At 35.4% G+C, this 18,446-nt stretch overlaps 1 protein-coding gene across 2 annotated transcripts in view; it reads right to left on the reverse strand.

Moving 5' to 3' along the window:
- LOC128862596 (zinc finger MIZ domain-containing protein 2) overlaps window positions 1-14,553 on the reverse strand; it is a 95,615-nt gene extending 81,062 nt beyond the window's left edge. The window contains exons 1-2 of one of the 2 annotated variants that reach the window (XM_054101320.1): window positions 12,175-12,193; window positions 11,634-12,110 (exon numbers count right to left, since the gene is read on the reverse strand). Coding sequence is in view for 1 of the 2 variants with exons in the window: in XM_054101319.1 (XP_053957294.1) it covers window positions 12,175-12,239 (65 nt within the window). In the remaining variant the exon portion in view is untranslated. Of the gene's footprint in view, window positions 1-11,633; window positions 12,111-12,174 lie in introns of both variants that reach the window. The other variant, XM_054101319.1, reaches the window with a different exon arrangement.
- Window positions 14,554-18,446: the final 3,893 nt, after the last annotated feature.

An 18,446-nucleotide genomic window follows, 5' to 3' on the forward strand; every position in this document is an offset into this window, starting at 1 on the left:
CACTTGCTCAGTCTTTGCCGATATACATAAGTGAAATGGTTGAAGTGCCAGTCTGGCACTACTCAAGTAGCACCGAAGCGCCGTTTTGATAGGCCGATATAAAAACTTGAGATTATCAGCAAAGGATCTGCCAGTTCGTGAAGCTGTTCACGTACATATGTATCTGTTCACCCAACTTGAAGTCACTGGATTAAGACTGCTTTCCAAACAGTATCAATGGGAGAAAAGTTAAAAAAACAAAAACCCACAAAGATAGTTGTGAAAATATTTTTTTATTATCAAACAGCTGAAGAATAGCTACGTCATATGTATATATTACATAATAACTGACATATTTGACTGAGGTGATGTGCAAAACTTACCGAGCTGTCACAAGGAAACATTACCACATATAAATGGCTTATCAGTCGAATTCGTCGCCGCAACGGACGCAACGGATTTATTGTGAAGAGCCTAATATTTCTTCGAGAACCCAATGCGTAAAGGAAACACACGTTTATTACCTACAAATGCAGCCATAAACACCTATGCATGAAAGTATCAACGTATGGGTGAGTAAAATACGGCAATACGAATAGCTAATTTCGTCAATTAGCAGCCCACAAACAACTTACCTACTCAGCCCAAAATATATATCCACATATACACTTACAGAAAGGGAAATGCCATATTTATGATTGGAAGCCTTAGTGTGCGTGTATGCGCAGTAGCACACCTGCCCTTTGGGTCTGATCCTTTGCTATACGCCTGCATACGCACGTGCTAATACGCTTGCGCAGCTGTTTTTCGTTGTTGCATATGTCAGCAGCAAGGAGTTCATTTAGGGAATTGAAAATGTTCACGAAAATCGAGGAAGCAACAATGACTCCCTATAAGTTGAGCACGAGCGTAAATTGTTAAAGCGATTATAAAATGAAATAAGAAAAAGACTTTTAAATATATTACTTGTTAACTGGTTTATTTGAAACTAGTTTACAACTAGTTTTTATAAAGTGAGTTTAAAGAAAGCTTAATGGTCTTTAAATTATGTAGTTTATAACTTTTTATTGTAAGTATTAATATAGCTATTAATTTGTAATTTTTACCATTCAAAGCAATTCTGTTGATTAGTTAAAGGAAGGTGATTCCAAACGATAGATTAAATATTTACAATTCAAAGATGTTTTTAAAATGCCACTTTTACACTTGAAAATAGTGAACAATTTCAAAAATACAGACGTATTTGGTTTAAAATATCACAACTGGTTGCTTTGAGATGAGTTGCGCAGCTAGTCCATTTTACACTAGTTGCGAACTGGTTGTTTAAAATGAGTTTTAATGTTATGCATATCATTGGGCCGTCCTTCTACTTGTTTTAAAGTAGTACAATAATATTTGTATATTTAAAAATAGATTAATATTTTTTACTATTTATGTAATTAAATATTATTTATGTAAGTACTCACATATGTATGTATGTATGAGTATGTAGATCTAGGGTAAGTAGATCAATGAGTACAAATATTTCTGTACATATGTATGTATGCGCATATGTATTAAAAACCCGTTTGAACCATGAAAATTGAAACGCTTCAAAACAAAATTGTATCTAACACTACGTACACATACATACATGCATAAACGCTTACATAGGAAGCAAAACCAAAATAAAATAAAAAAACAGAGAAAAACTAAGCAGTTGTTCTGTAACAGTACAATGACCGCAACACCAATGCTATTTATTTGTCTATTCCAGCTCTACAAACCTCGAGATCTTTCAAGTAGCTGGATGGAAGCGAAAAGCGAGCGAAGAAAATGAGTGTGGGCAGTAAATACCAGATGCGCAGATGCGCAGATACGCCAACAAGCGAATAATAATAAGAAATAAGCATAAAAACAAAAAAAAAACCAACAAAAGTACAACATCATCATTTTCTTCAAAAATACCCAGATAACGGCGAACTTCCAAAAACATATACATATGTACATACATACCTACGTAAACCAAAAAATTACTGGCTCATGAAATTTCTACACTAACAAGCAGCATTCTTATCCATTCACTTATTATGTATCTTCTCAATTTTCTTTTGTATGCACCTTTTTTATTTTGGGTCTTGGGAAAAATATTTTGCTTGGCCAAAATGTCCAGCAGCAAGAAGTTGATGGATATATACTTATTTACAGGTATGCACATACCTACCTATGTAGACATATATTCGTATATATGTACATATGTATACATATATATAAACTATATACTCGAAGAAGTATGCACATACCTACCTATGTAGACATATATTCGTATATATGTACATATGTATACATATATATAAACTATATACTCGAAGAAGGGCAATGCATTTGATTGAACTGCAAAAAATAAAGAAACAAAGCTGACATACCAGAGCAGCAGCAAAAGCAGAAGATGTCAAAACAGCATCAAAGAGCAGAGCAGAGATGTTGAAAGAAGTTACAAAATTATACAAAATGCATGAATGATCTTTGCTTACACCCTTTGCGCTGTTGATGCACAGATGCATGCAACTATAAATATACAAGTATATATGCCTGTGTGTATACTTCCTCATATGTATATGTTCCTTTACCTATGCATCTTCTATAGAAGAAAAAACTATGAATAACGAGGTTCTTCAAAATACATCAATACTCGTACATACGAACATTTGAATGTCCAAAAAAAGAATCCAACTATTCCATTTGTATGTGTGTATATGCATGTGTATGGTTTCTAAAGATATGCCTGAGATAGCATAAAGACGCTGCATGCGCACATACTTACATACCAACATCCATGCAAAAGACTGCAATGATTGTTACTCGATGTAAACTATACAGTAAACGAGGCGCTCACTCAAAGAAAGCGGTGTGATACGACATTCGGAGAGAGTGGTGACTCGCAAGCAGAGTGATACTTGTATGTAAGTATGTGTACATGTTGATCGACATGAGAGCACAGCAGCGATGCCTAAACATGGAAAATGCTTGCAAACAAACAAAACTGCATACATATTTACATATAAATATATATGCATCCAAATAAATACTAGAGTACATAATAAGTGAATGATCTGCCAATCGGTCGTTTCATTTGCGGGATCGCGGCTTCAGCTGCCTTTAAGCAAAGCATGAGAAAAACTAAAAGAAAGTGCCAGCCAAATGAATTGTAGGGCGAGCACTGAAATAACCACGACACAATAGAAATTGAATAAACACAATAATAACAACTAAAAAACAAGTAACACAAACAATTCTTTCACTCAATTCAAAGAGCACAGAATAGCACAACATTTTCTCGCTGCTAGCCTTAATTGTAAGGCGCGGAGGGTTAGAGTGAGGGTAGTGAAAATTTTTCTTCATCTCTGCTCTGACGGCAACCAAGGGGAAATTTGCAGAATACTCTTTTGATAGCAATAGAAAATGCTGAAGTATGTGTATATTTTGAGTATATGCATGGATATGCGGGTATAATATGCACAAATTGAGCAAAAGTGCAGCATGAACGGTAAATGATGCTAAGCATGTTGTTTAGGGTCTCTTATTCAAAAATGTTGGTAACTTATTGTAAATGTTGGTTTGATGGATTTTTAGAATACATGCATTAGGGGAAAGTAACGAAAAAACAAATTTTTCTTATTGAAAGAGAGATACATATATATGTACACATAAACTTCAAGGAGATCATGAGTAAGACGAATATTTGACAGGAGCGGCTAAGTTAAGCTTGGTTGTTTATTTGAGACGGTCTTCGAAAGGAATACAATCCCATTGACACAAAATACAGAAATAAAAAATTATCACAATTGCAAAATGCAAAGATGTAACCAATATCAAACCGCTAATCGGTTCTCCGCGAATTTGAAGAAATCCGTTGGTTTGCTGGCGTAATAAGAGAGATGACAGCGGTTTGTTTACAGCAAAGGTGAGCAAAAACTAAGACTGTGTTGGTCAAATAAGAAAAAATCAACGCAGCGACCTCCCATGTTACTTCGTGGCGGTCGAATGATTAGAAGAGCGTAAGAATATGTTTGAAATGAGTAGGCAAAATTCTGCTGTCAAGTCCTCTTTTAGCAGCCAAATTTGCTCTAATAATTTTGATTTGGATGGTAAAATTTTGTATCGTTCTTGGCAAAAAATGGTGTGAATTTGTTGGATAGGCGAAATCCTTTTACTAACTAGTAGACTATTAGTAGGTACCAATAAATGGGCAAGGAGTTCAGCTTGTCACTTGGGTGATAAATAGCTGCAGATCTCTATTATTGGCTTCTAACGATATCAGTTTAAATGGCACCCCAAGTGCTCACTTACCTCGATGCCTTAATACATAGATGAACGACGTATGCAGGCACAATGCCGATCTCACGGGTCATTGGCATATTGGAATTTCTGTCTAGAGACTCGTAATATGATTTAATGAGGAATATTCTGATAAGAAAGTGAATACTAAATGAAGTTCCAAGCAGCCAGATGTTCATAACATTTTTTTTCTTGCAATTTTAATAACCAAAGAGGTTGGGATCTCATCAATAGAGGCTGTTGGTACCAGTAATAGGCTACATGCTGACAATTTCAACAATTAGTATTTGGTGTAAAATAAAGTATTAAATTTCGCATTAGGCGATTATAGCTCACATAATTGTTTATTAAATATTTATCTTGTTTCTTTTCGATACATTTTTTTCGGCTTAGTAAGCAACTAACAGATTTTGTGACCCCCTTACGGGTGTTTTTAATTTTAAATAACTTTTCAGTTTTTGGTTTGCAACTCACTAGCGTTATCACTCACTCATACGTACGTGCATATGTATGTATGTTTATTTTCTAGGTGAATTACATTACAGTTTTATAGATATGTAAGCACATATAAAGGTATATTTGACCTAAAAAGTTATCACACATCGTTGTTTTGCACACTATACGAGGAAAAAAAAAACAAATTCAGTAGATAAGCTTGGTTGGCGTTACATTTTTCGTTTTGTTTTTTGTTATCAATTCAATGCGCAGCACAGTGCCGCAACCAGCGCATTGATGACACTAAAAAAACCATTTTCGTACTTACATAACTGCGTATGTATGTGTCTATGTATGTATATAAATTTGTATAACAGACTGCCTGAATGAAGGCGTGTGTGCAAAATAACAAGCGTGATATGACAAAAGTACAGTAAAAACCCGATAAAAAATATTTTTCTAAAATCTATTATCATGCAACATAGATGTAGAAGGCTGATGGGTGGGAGGAGGATCAAGAAGTGTGATAGAAGATTTTGTTTTAGATAATTTCGGTTACAAACAAGTGATATTGGATTTTCTTATTTTGTGTGCAACGCTAAAACTGGAACTCCATACCGCCAGGGCTTTCAGCGGTTTATTTGGCTATAAGAGTTGCCAGCGTCTGCCCCACCTGGTAGGGAGTTTGGCCTTACATTGTTTTGAAGTTTTATTTGTTATTTTTTATTACTTTAATTTTCTAAAAATCGAATGCTTATCTTTATTTGTGCATGTGTATTTGTTTCGCGTACATAGAATAACATTTGCTTTGCTTTGTTTTCGCTGAAATTGCTTAATCAAATACAAACAGACGTAGAACTTGCAAAATTTCACCAAATACAAATAAACAAACATTTTGCATTGCTCACACATACGAGGTGTGTTCAAAAAGTATCGCGAATTTTGAATTTTCGCAGGTTACGTGTATCCGAATTTCGATTTTTTTTGTGGCGATATGTTGGTACTCATGTCTCTCACTCATGCCGACAAGTTCGGCCATTTTGAATGTTCAGTTAATTGTTGACAGATGCTTTGCTTGCTCGTCTTCGATTTTTACCTATTTAAACAGATGGATCAAAGAACCTGTTTCAAATTTTGTGTCAAAAACGAAATTAAGTGCGCGGACGCATTCTGAATGTTGACTGTGTCATACGGAGAAGCTACTTTGGACCACAGCAACGTTTATCGGTGGTACAAAATATTCTCAGAAGGTCGAGAAGATGTGAACGACGAAAAGCGTACCAGACGACCGAGCACTTCAACAACAGACGAAAAAATTGATGAAGTGAAGAAAATGGTAGTGGCCAGTCGTCGAATCGCCGTTACAGAAGTTGCTGAGGACCTAGATATATCGATTGGCTCGTGCCATTCGATTTTTTTCAATGATTTGGGCATGAGACGGGTCGTCGCAAAATTCATACCAAAACTGCTCAATTTCGACCAAAAGCAGCATCGCATGAACATTGCTAAAGAGATTTTGGACTCTGTCCGCGACGGCCCAAATTTGCTTCAGAGGGTCATAACTGGTGACGAAGCGTGGGTTTATGGTTATGACGTGGAAATCAATGCTCAATCACCTTAATGGAAGCCACCGTATTTCTCAGATCTGACCACCTGTGACTTCTTTTTGTTCCCGAAACTGAAGAGGCCCATGAAAGGACGACGACACGCTACGATTGATGAGATAAAGACCGCATCGAAGGAGGAGCTGAACAAGATAAAAAAAATGATTTTTTGAAATGCTTCGAAGATTGGAAGAAACGTTGACACAAGTGCATAATATCTCATGGGGATCACTTTCAAGGGGACAAACAGTTATTAATGAATAAATAAATAATTTTTGAAAAAAAAAAATACAAAATTCGTGAGACTTTTTGAACACACCTCGTATATACGCACATATATGTATATGCATAAAAATATTTTCCAAACTGTTACACCCCGCTATTTAAATGGTAATAATTATTATTATTTTTATTATTATTAATATTCATTATTAGAATAATATAAAATATTATTGCAGATGGCGCCAAATTAATCATTCATTTTTGTTATTGAATAACTTTTTTACTAAATAAGAAAGTGAGTGATATTTTGAGTGATGAAAATCTTGAACGTTATGCGCTCTGTCTGCTTATGCGCTCTACTGCTGCCAAGTTGACAGTTGCCAATTGCAAAAATTATAAATCTTCCCGTAGGGTGACTAATTTTACGCCATACCATACACACCAGCTAACAGGGCCTACAAAGCATTTTTCTATATAAATATTTATATATGTACATACATATATACACTGTAGAATAACACTGTGGAACAAATTCAGGTTAGCAAAAATTAGGTCCATTCTGAGAGTGGCGGGTGAAAATAGAGGCGAAATTAGAAGACCCGTATCGCGCCGTTTTTTTATGTTAGTTCGAATTTTTTTTTAATCGGCCTTCGAAGTTTGCAGTCAAATGCCGATTTTCAGTATATTGTTTCATAAGTACCACAAAAATTTTCGAAATCAATTTTTTCAAAAATTGTAATTGTTGCACAGGTCTCTAGCAATAATTTGGCTTTTACAGTTTGAAAAAATATCAATTAGTCGACGAGTTATAGCCAAAAACCATATAAACAATTTTGCTCCGATTTCGAACTTCGAAGGCCGATTAAAAAAAATTCGAACTAACATAAAAAAACGGCGCGATACGGGTCTTCTAATTTCGCCTCTATTTTCACCCGCCACTCTCAGAATGGACCTAATTTTTGCTAACCTGAATTTGTTCCACAGTGTAATTAAAACTAACACAGTCTACGTAAGAGATTATTGACTACCTATAAAAATAATCATTTATCTAAATTCGCTATATTTTCAAATAATAACGCTGTGATTACTGTTTTTAATATAGTTCACTATGGCTCTTACTTTACTCTATATAACATAAATAATTTGAATAACATTCAATTAACGTCCACTAAAAACTCGACTCGCTTAAGTCCAAATGCAAAATGTTGCATTAAAAAGCAGAGTACGACCACTCGCAACATTTTGCCACCCATACTCATCCGCGCATGAATCGCTCTTCTCTGTTCCCCTTTCTTTCCCTCTTATCCTAAGGGTAAATAGGTTTCTAAGTCTTGTGAAACCGTTAGCATAGAAAATTTTTGAAAATATGCTTAAATGTCGTTTAGCAGCACCTCTCCGCCTTTAGCCCTTTTCACTTTCTTTCCATTCGACTTCTGCACTCCACAAATATCAACAAAGCGTGTGCAAGTACAAGAACAATGCTTTGTAGTTTTTGTGTTTCATATGTAGGTCACTGACTCTGACTGCATGTTGCTAACTACACAACTTTGCATAGCCAAATTTTGTTGGGGGCTAAAGCACGAAATATTTGAAATCACCAAGAAATTTTTTGCAACCTAGTTAATTTGTATTATTTGATGTTGGTTTATGAAGTCGTGTAACTAAAAGTTGCACTAAAATATGTACATAGAACAATACATTTTTCTTAATACAAGTAATATAAAAGGTCGAGTAAATCAGCAAAACTAATTTGATGGAAAACTCAAGTGCTTGCAAAATAAGATGTCTATGTGTAAGTATTGCAAAGCGACGAAGAAAATAGAGAAAAGTGAGCAACACAAAAAAAAGAGCAAATCTAATATTGACAAGGAACATTATCGATATAGCAACATGAACCCTTTGATACTCAATTGCTCTCCGGTACTTAATTTTTTTTGTTTTTGGGTTTTTGATAGTTTATGACATTCAGTAGTGCCAGATAATTTTCATAGCGCAATATTTTTTCTCTCTCTCTCGCGCTCTCTCACTTAATCAGTTTTTCAACTCTAGATGACCTTTTGCTTGATCCCGTTTGATGGACTTGAAATGACTATCGACTTTCTGACTTTTTTGTTTTTTCTATCTGGCATCTTTTTCCCCAAATATCAACGCTTAATTTTCCCAATCACCCTAAGTTTATATCTATATTTCCCAGCATTGCATTCTGTTTTCATTACTCATATCGTTTTTTTAATTGTGATGCTATTCCGCTCTTAAACTATCTTTTTTTGGGTGTGTCGTGAGAATATTTTCGCTAAGACTTTGTTGTCTAACTGTTGAACCTGCCCGAATGATAGTTCGCTTTTTAACTCCGTTTTGTTGGAAGACTTTGTATTTGGATTCTTTGTGGACATGATTGTTCCTGCTGGGAGAATCACGCGCTTTCTAGCCCTCTTTGTTGGGTTTTCTGTGACAACGCTTTCTCTGAAACTCTGTTTTCAAACATTTGATCCTCCTTAAGTGATCGTTCCTCCATTATTGAATTGTTGTTTCTTCAGCGTGAGTTTACTTTGCATTTAGGGATATTTTGTTTTTGTGGAGCAATCACAGCTCTTTTTACTAGTATCCTCTATTTAAGATTTTGGGTTCTGCAATTTGCAGGCTTCGAACTTGGATCCTATATGTATGTCTTCAATCTTCTTCAAATAATCAGATGCTATTTTGGAGCCTCTCCATCTAATGTTTTCTGGTGGTCATTTTTCATTTGTCATTTTACTTTCTGACTTGTCTTGAAAGTGTTTCAGAAATTGTGGTGCTTCTGCCTGTGTCATAGCAACACTGGCGTATGTAGGTATGGATTGGAGTCATTCACATATGGCGAATTTTCAGTTAAAGTAACGAGAGCGGTTCTGTGTGATATTTGGCGCCTGCTTTCATGTTGGAAGCTCTTGTCTTGTACACGCAAACTATTGTTCCTGGAAGTTCGTCCATTTATTCATCTGCTTTTATGTTTTCTTATTTGCCCTTTCGTACGTGCAAGTATCTCCAGATCTACTTCAAAATACAGGCTTGGTGGCCTTGGTGCAAACCTGCTGTCCTTATTGCTGATTTGATGCTATTGCGTCGAGTTTATATTTTGTTTCGATGTGCTTTCTTCTTTGCTCTGCAGCAAAGTCAACTCTGAGTTTTCTAACTTTCGCAGTGAGAGCAAATATTTTTGCTCAATATTTTTAGCAGATCATCAACGTTACATGCGTTTTAATTGGCTTTTGATGCTTTTGTTTCCCAACTTGTTGAGGCGACATACTTTCTGCTACCTTTACCTGCTACATGATTCCATTTTAGTGTAACTATTCTCGGCTCAGAGAAAGTACTTTTGTTTCCAAATGTTTTTTTTTGTTTTTGTCTCTTTCTTTTGAAGTTGGATGAATTCTTGCTTTATTGCCTTCATCCTGACCTTTTATGCGCTTACCTGTGTTAATGCGACTAAGAAAGGATACAAGTGCTGTTCACCTACACTCATCAAATGCTCTGTCAAAATAATGAAATTTTTGTGAAGCCTTAGAATCTGTTTTCGCACAGCCATGCGACTCAGTTTATAAATAGGCTTTGATTTGCCGCATTGGTTTTGGCTACCTTCGCATTTCAATATATTTTTTGCAAGCATATTGAGACTCATCGTCAATAGACGTTTCTAAATTAGTTATTTATGGTGCTTGGGGATGCTTTCCTTCAGTTGGCTTGAACTTTTTATCAACCAGTGATTCAACTAAGTTTGAACTGCTTGCTAATTCCATTTCATTTTTGGATTTTATCAAATTTGGACTTCTTTCGACTGTACTTGGTTTAATAGTTCCAGAACTTCGTTCTCTTAACTCAACCACACTGCGTTTTTTCCCCAAAACGCCGGCAATTTTCAGACGTACATGGCATAGGATTTTGATGTATTTTTATACGGTACACTAGACAGGGCTAGTTTACTGGGGCGGCAGCCCTTGGTCGGGAAAAACCCGAGTTATTTCGGTAACGTAAAACCGGCTACCATGGGAATGAATGTATTTTTATCTCAATGAGTATTTCTCGACTTATTAGATGCTTTACATTGTAGACTGTTATTTCTTTGAATTGCTTGCTTTGCATTGTCATCTTTCTTCAGCTACTTTACGTATTGATTTTTTATGGAGAACGGTAATTTTTGAAAATTTTGTAATTTAAAAATTTAGTATCATACAAATATTCAACGGGCATGCTAGCTGTCTGGACTATTATTAATACAGTAATAAAAAGTGCCTTTAAAAAATGCTTTTTAAATAAAATATAAGCTCTCAACTTTGCTAAATATGGAAAGAAACTAATTAATGCCGAAAAATTCAGAACACTCTTATAAGCTACACACAATTTCAAAAAAAAAAAATATATTAAAAAAAATAATAATTTAAAACAAAAGTTTTACAACTTTTTTATGAGTTTTGCAACAATAAAAAAATAGTTTCTGATATATAAATGCAATAAATTTAAAAATAAATAAAATAAATTAAAAATTCCAATTTTGTTTAATTTTTCACGAGAACAACAAACAATAAAAAAATCATGTTTCCACTCAAAGTTGAAGTTGAAAAAAATTAGGTAAACAAATTTTAATTTCATATTTTTTGTATCTTCTCACTTAGTACATACAAACACTTTAATGATCACAACGAATAACAACAAATAAATAAATTTTTGAATTGAATTTAAAACCAATACAGTTTTTCTTAATTGTAAGAGAAATTTGTTTTTTTTTAAACACAAAAAAAGCAAATATTTCGGGCCAAATCAAAAATAATTAAAAAGTATACACACAACAACAACAATATACATACACTGAGAAATGCATTTTTGTAACAATTTGAACGGAAGAAAATTAGCAACAGTCACAAATTAGCTTGAAAACAGCTAAAAAAATTATGTAAATTTATATTTTCCATTTTCACCAAATATGCAAATATTTCGGTGGAATTAGTTAGTTTGTTTTATTTTGTGTACACTAACTATTAAAAGCATTTGACTATTTATTATATGTTTAGGTTTTGAATTCAATAAATGAATATTTTTTACCTAAATTTCACTTAACAAATCCATGGATGGAGATTAAATGCAATTGTTGTTGTTGTTGTTGCTTTGCAAATATTAGCAGCTGCGGCAGTGCTGAATGGCGCTTGTTGTGACTGTTTGTAATGGTTTGTTGTTGCAATAATAAATTTTGTTGTTGTTGTTTTTTCAGTTGAATATTAATTCCGTGTGTGCAGAATTTGTTTATTTTTGCTTGGAACAGTAAGGCAAATTTGCTAGATTTTTCCACTGCAACGATTCATACACACACACGTACACGTAACGGTTGTTGCACCAAATGTCTGTAAAAGTACCTACTTTGAAACTTTTAAATTTCTTTTTACAAAATTTGGAAGTAGAGCAAATTTTTGCACAGTTATTTGCTGCTATGTTTAGCTACGATTTTGCTTTTTCTTCCTTTTAATTTCTAACTGCGAGTGTTCTTGAATATTTTTTTGTTGGAAAATATTTTTTAATTTCTATCTTTAATGGAAATTTAATTATTTATTTATACGTACGATTGGATTATATTTTTATCTGAACTTACTTTTTGGAATTACGTTTCGTTGTTTGTTTCGAAAACATGGGAATTTTGTCAACAATCAGTTGCATCGCTCGAAAAACCACACATTAACACTGACCTTCTCGCGGCCGCTTGCACTCCACTTCGTTTCCTGTTGTTTGTTTTTTTTTGTTTTCTTTTTCTTTTGAGTTTAACTTATTAAGTAAAATTAAATTGTATGCATGTTCGCATGTATGTTCACCAAAGACTTTCAGTACAAAATGTTTTCAATTATTTTTGTCGTCAAACTTTCTGCTTGCCTTTCTTCACTATGCATTGACAATTCAGTTAATTAGTTAGGAATATTTGTTGTTGCTATTAATTTAATTATTTAGGTTTTTTTTTCAATAATACTGTTTAAGTGAAGAAAAATTCTTTTAAATTACTTTTGTATTGAGGAACTTTTTGCTTAAGCAATTTAGTAAGATTTCATTTACTTTTTGAATTAAATATTTTTTCATGCTTTCCATGCGCGTCACTATCCTGCACTATTTGGCGTAATAGATGTGCGATTATATTTTTGTTGTTGTCTTGTGGTTGCTGCTGTTTACATTTTATCGCTTATCGGCCGCTGTTGTTGCTGCTCTGCTGGCTCAAGTCGGCTTGCACGTGTTCTTTTGTTGATAGTATGGGTGCGAATGTGTGTGGTCGCTCGACGTTGTGGCGGTGCGTGTGTGCGTGAGCGCTTGCTTTTAATGAGGAATTCTTGCGTCTAGCAACTGCATTTACCGCATAAACGCTCCACATGCAGGGCCCGACACAGTTCTTGTTTTTGCTGCTGCACAAAGTCACAAAGGTTTAAGAAAGTTTAGCGTAATTTTATTTCTTCTCATTTGGCGTTGAAAACATTATGGGAGCCACAGTTTTTAAAAATTTATTTTTCAAGTTGCAGCTTGCTTTTAAAATTTAGTTAATCAAATTTTATTTTTTCACAATTTTTCTAATTTTTTTTAATTAGTTTTGCTTAAATTTTACAATCGTAATTTTGTATGCTTGCGTCGTAACAATTTCTTGTGGTTCTGCATTAGAATTTGCCACAATTTAATTGAAATTGTTTGTTTTTAATCGCAGTTTTGCATAATTTTTGATTTTGCCACAATTTAATTATTTTAATTTTTTCTGGAACGACACTTTGTTTTTGTTAGTTTAAATCAATTTAATGCTTTAATAACATTTTCAATTCCAGCTAACACTTATTTTTGCTTTGAAAAGCAGTTATCATAGAATTTAATTCCTCTTATCAGCTGTGTGCGTTATTTATTATTTTTAGTTTACAATTTGTTTTTGTTGCGCACTTTTTGCCACACGTGCTTTTGTATTTTTTTTATATTTTTACTACGTTCTGCGAAAAAAATCAATACATTTAGTTTTGTAACTTTTTCGTAATCTTTAGTGAAATATTTTTTCCCTTTTTTTAGCAAAAAATTGCGTCCGGCACTGGTTTCTGCATTTTACTGTTACTATACTGTTGTTACTATGTATATTTTGCAAGACGAGCACTTTTATTGCACTGCTCCAAATTTTTTTTGGTTTTCTCTCGTAACATTTGTTGCCTTTCGCCAAACAAATTTCACCGCTGTCACTTGATAGACAAACAGTCCGCCAGCCGTGTTTGCTTGCTTATGTACAATCCACTCGACACGAACCGTTAATGCAGTTAATCCAATTTTTTTTTGTTGTTTTTTTTTGTGAAAACCAAACTTTCACAAATTAGTTTTGTTAATGTTTGGTTTTATTTTGGTCTGTCACTTTTTACTGCACAGAAATTTATGTTATTTATTTTTTGCAAGTTTCCAATTTCTTGTAAATTTTTCGCTTATCACTCGCTTCACTTAATGTTGCTACAGTTTTGTTCACTTAATATTCCAAAATTCTTTTCTACAGCTGTCACACGCTACATAACCACTTTGAAATTAATTAATTTATAAAGAATGGAATTGGTTTTGTCAACTTCTTTCAATAGATTTTTATCAACACTTGTTATTGTTGTTGTATTAATTTTTGTTTTATCAGTCGAACGCCGTTAATCCAATGTGTTGGCGTTGACAGAAAATTTTAATTGTTCTGTTTAATAATTTAATTATAAAAAATATTTTTACATAAATTAATTTTATTTTTGTTATTGATTTGTATCCATTATTTCTTTAAATGTTTGCGTGCTTTTACTTTTCGCGTCATCCACTATATAATTACTGGTTGTTGAATGCAAATTACTGCTTGAATCTTATGTTTTGTTTTTTATTGCCGCGTCGCGCGTACGTTCAAGAAAACATGACGACATTTGACAGCAACCAGAAAGGAACTAAACTTCAATTTGCGGCCGAACTGCCAACGACAGCACAAAACTCGAAACTAAAAACTGCTTCAGCTAAATGGCTCGCTTGGCCGTAGTACTGCCTGTGCTGTTGCTTGCTTGTTCGTTCGGTTTGATTATTCGTTGTCAGCCGCACCGCTGCGCTGCGGCAGTGGCTGGCTGGCTGGCTGCCTGCCTGCTGCTACCAATTTTACATGAATGTATGTATGTGTAAGTATGTGTAAGTATGCCCAATATGCTGTGGTGTGGGGTGCTACGTTCATTTTCTCGCCTCGACAGTGCTCGGCTCAATTTGAATTTGCTACCAGCCGTCGAACTTATTCGCAAATGTGTGCATGCATGTGCGTTTGTGTGAAAACCTACATTGAGTTTAGTACTCGGCTCTGCCGGCGCATCTCCGCTCACTGGTCGTCCTCGCTACCGGAGAGCGGGCGAGAAGCAGATATAAAAAATTTCGAAAAAATAATTATGTGTAAGAGAGCATCGCCTCACATTTTGTTGCTGTTTTCAGTTTGTACATTTCGGCTTTGTTTGGCCTCTGTGTATCTCACAGATATCCAGCGGGCACATACGCACACATGCATGCGGTTATTTTACCTTTCCATTAAACCCACTCAAATATATGTGACTACGCACACAAGCGCGTTCAATAAGATTTCGTTCATTCATATGAAAATGTGTGCGGCAAGGTTTGCGAGCGCAAAGCGACCGAACCACCGCAGTGTAATGCAAGTGTGCTCTTGTGCTCTGTCTATATGTGGTATTTGAGTGTTCGTATATATGTATGCATGTAGATACATATATACGTATCTATTTCTCATGTGAAATGTTCGTTGGCCCTGTGACGGTGACGGTGGCGGTAGCACGACCAACATTCAGCTACAATACAATACAAAGTACTAACTACGTCAGTGTTCGCTGCCCGCGTCAACCGCGCTGCCTATAACCGAACATCGCTCGTGCGCCGGCCACCCTTCGTCCGCTGCTGCAGACGCTTTCGCGCGTGTATTCGCTTGCCCGCCAAACACCACCTTGCCTTGCACCTTCGCTCGAACGTCGTCGCGTTTAGCTGCTCATAATTTTTTCGCTGGCTTATTCGATTGTTTTATGAGATAATGTTGTTGCTGTTTTGCGTTTTCACTTTGCTGTACTGAATTTATGAAATAATTTTTGGTTTTGCTGCTGTCAGCGGGGCCGCTCATTCTCTTACAACCTTTACATCACCGCCAGCAGCAGAATTGACTGCACTCATTTCTTTGTTGTGTTATGATAGCGAGACGTGTTGTTTTTGCTGTTGCCTTAAAAGTTGTTGCTTGAGTTTGTTGTGCTGCTGCTGCTTGTTCTGCTTCTGCTTATTCTTCTTTGCCTCTGCTACGCCGGTTATGTTGATTTTTATACCCGTCCGCTTTTCTGCACAAGGGCATTATAAATTTGTTCACTTAACAGCAAAAGGAATCATGTATGTATATAGGCCAGATATATATCCTTTACAAGTTTTAAGTGGTATTGTAAGACTTTTGTTGCTTTTCGGACTTTTGGGCATTTTTTCGGTACATAATTATGGTGTCAACTGCGGATGTTGAAGTCAACACATTGCTGCTAATATCAGATGTCAACAAACGGTGTAACATTGGACTAAGGTTGCTTTTCTGAGACGCACCAGCTGATACAGGAAATTACGGCTAATTTTATGAAAAGCCCTTTGTATTATACCTTGTCAAATGCTTGGGCAACGTCAAGAAAGATTGCGAGATTGGTAATGCTACTAACTTTTTCAATAGTCTCATGTTTCATACGAAATCCAAATTAATGTGCTGATATTCAGTCATTAAGTAGATGCCATATGATGACGGCTGCGTAGCATCTTCTTCTGATTCGGCTATCATATAATTTTAACTTAAAAAAAAAAAACAAAAACCAAACACGTTGTCATAAAAGAAGTGAAAATTCTTAAAATCAGTAAAAATTATAAATCCAAAAAAGAAATACGAGAGAAAATTTTTGGAAAGTGGGCGGCACCAAACATCGATAACGACTTCATAAAACTCGCTTCAATTTAGAACACGTACTACTCCCCTCCTCATTTCTGTAGATCCGACATAAACATAATAGAGATCGGATGAAAACTATGCCCACTCGTTTTTGATGCTTGGCCGAGCTCCTGCGCCTATTCTCCACAAATTGAGGGACCTACAGTTTTATGCCGCCTCCGAATGACTTCTAATGAGGAGCTTTTCATAGAGATTTGCCATTGCCTGCCGAGGGGCGACTGCCATAAGAAAAACCCCTTTTCTTTCAATTGGTTTTTCGTGCCCGGGGTTTTGAACCTGTGCACTTGTGAATGGCAACCACGCACCCCAACTCATTTGGCGTTATAGTTAAGACTTACTTTCCGTCTATTTGTCTGATGCTGTCAGCTATAACTCTCATTGTCAATGAGTTTGTTTGATCTCAACAAGCCCAGCACGTATATACAGTTCAGATCGGACCGAATTTAGTGCTTCCTTACTTGTGTTGGAAGTGTTTTGTTTTTGGCTTCATTGATTTTTTTGCGTTTTTTCTTTTGAACTTTTTATGTTCTGCTTCTTTGCCTTTGTTGGCCATCGCGCACTGTTTCGATTGTTGTTGGTCGGTTCGCACGGGCGTCGCTTCAGCAGTATTTCTCAGTCATCAAGCCTGCTCTAGCACCCACTGCTCCAAGCATGCTTCCTTATCGTCTTTTAGCTGAAATTGTTCGTTTATGTAGCGTACGTATGTAAGTCCATACTTTTTGTTGCTTATCTGAATCGCTTCTTCAAACGTGTTTGTACATATTACATATATGTATATATGTATGTATATATATAATTATACAAAGTATGTATGTGTGTACACCGCCTCTTCCATTTGTCACCGCTCCTGTCGGCGCTACTGTCGCTGGGTTTCCTGTCGCTCTAAATTTTTCACGTGCTCTCACTATTACTCTTTCTCTCTCTCCTTCATGCTCTTTACTTCGCGCAATCATGCTCTCTCCGCTCATCAGTAGCAGGCAAGACACTTCCATTTTTGCTTAATGCAATAATTACACATGCATATGTCAATTTGTTTGGGTTTTATTTTTGACACATTAAATGGCTCTCACACACATTCCCTCTTGCGGTTCCTTCAGTTTTGGTGCCTTTCTACTCTCTCTCTTTAAACTTTAATTTCATAACATTTTTTTTCTCAGATAAAATTCTTTGGCTGTAGTGCTTACTATTTTTGGCATTTATGCATACCCTTCCCCCTTCGCCCTCCTCTGGCATTTCTCCTACAATACTTTGGTTATATTTTTCGTCAGCATTTTTGTGGCACATTGTTGCCACACTTTGTTTTTATTGTTTTTCTTAGGTTGTGTTGTAAGTTGTTAGCTTTGTTGGTTTATACGTTTGGTTTAATGGCGCTCATACTTTGTTACAATAAATACATGTGCATGTATAGGTATGGCCGCTAGTGTGTGCGCATGCATGTGTGCATTTGTCAAGTTATATATGTATATGTGTGCATGTGTGTGCGCATTTGAATAAAATTAAATGTTGATTTACGCTTTTTAAGTGGCAAACTGACAGGGTGGCATGTTAAGTAGCGTTTGGCGTTGATAGGGGCGGATTTTTAGCATAATATGGAAGAGATTGTTGTTGTTGCTATTGTTGTGTTTATTGGTATTTTGAAGTGTATGAGAATATTGCTTTACACGCAAAATTTGATACAGTCCCATTTTAGTGGTGTGTAAAAACTAAGTGCGAAAGCCAAGTTAATGATTAATAAGTGAACTCTTAGGGGCAGTTTTGTGGCATTGGTGTACTGATTGGCGTTAAGGGATTTCTCGTTTAATGTTTGAGGAACATTTTTGGTTAAATTTAATATGCAGCCAGTTGAATCATGCTTTGGTCATGATCAAATAATTCTGTAAAGGGTAATTACT

This window comes from Anastrepha ludens, chromosome 4 (assembly GCF_028408465.1).
Source record: "Anastrepha ludens isolate Willacy chromosome 4, idAnaLude1.1, whole genome shotgun sequence".
Lineage (NCBI taxonomy): Eukaryota > Metazoa > Arthropoda > Insecta > Diptera > Tephritidae > Anastrepha > Anastrepha ludens.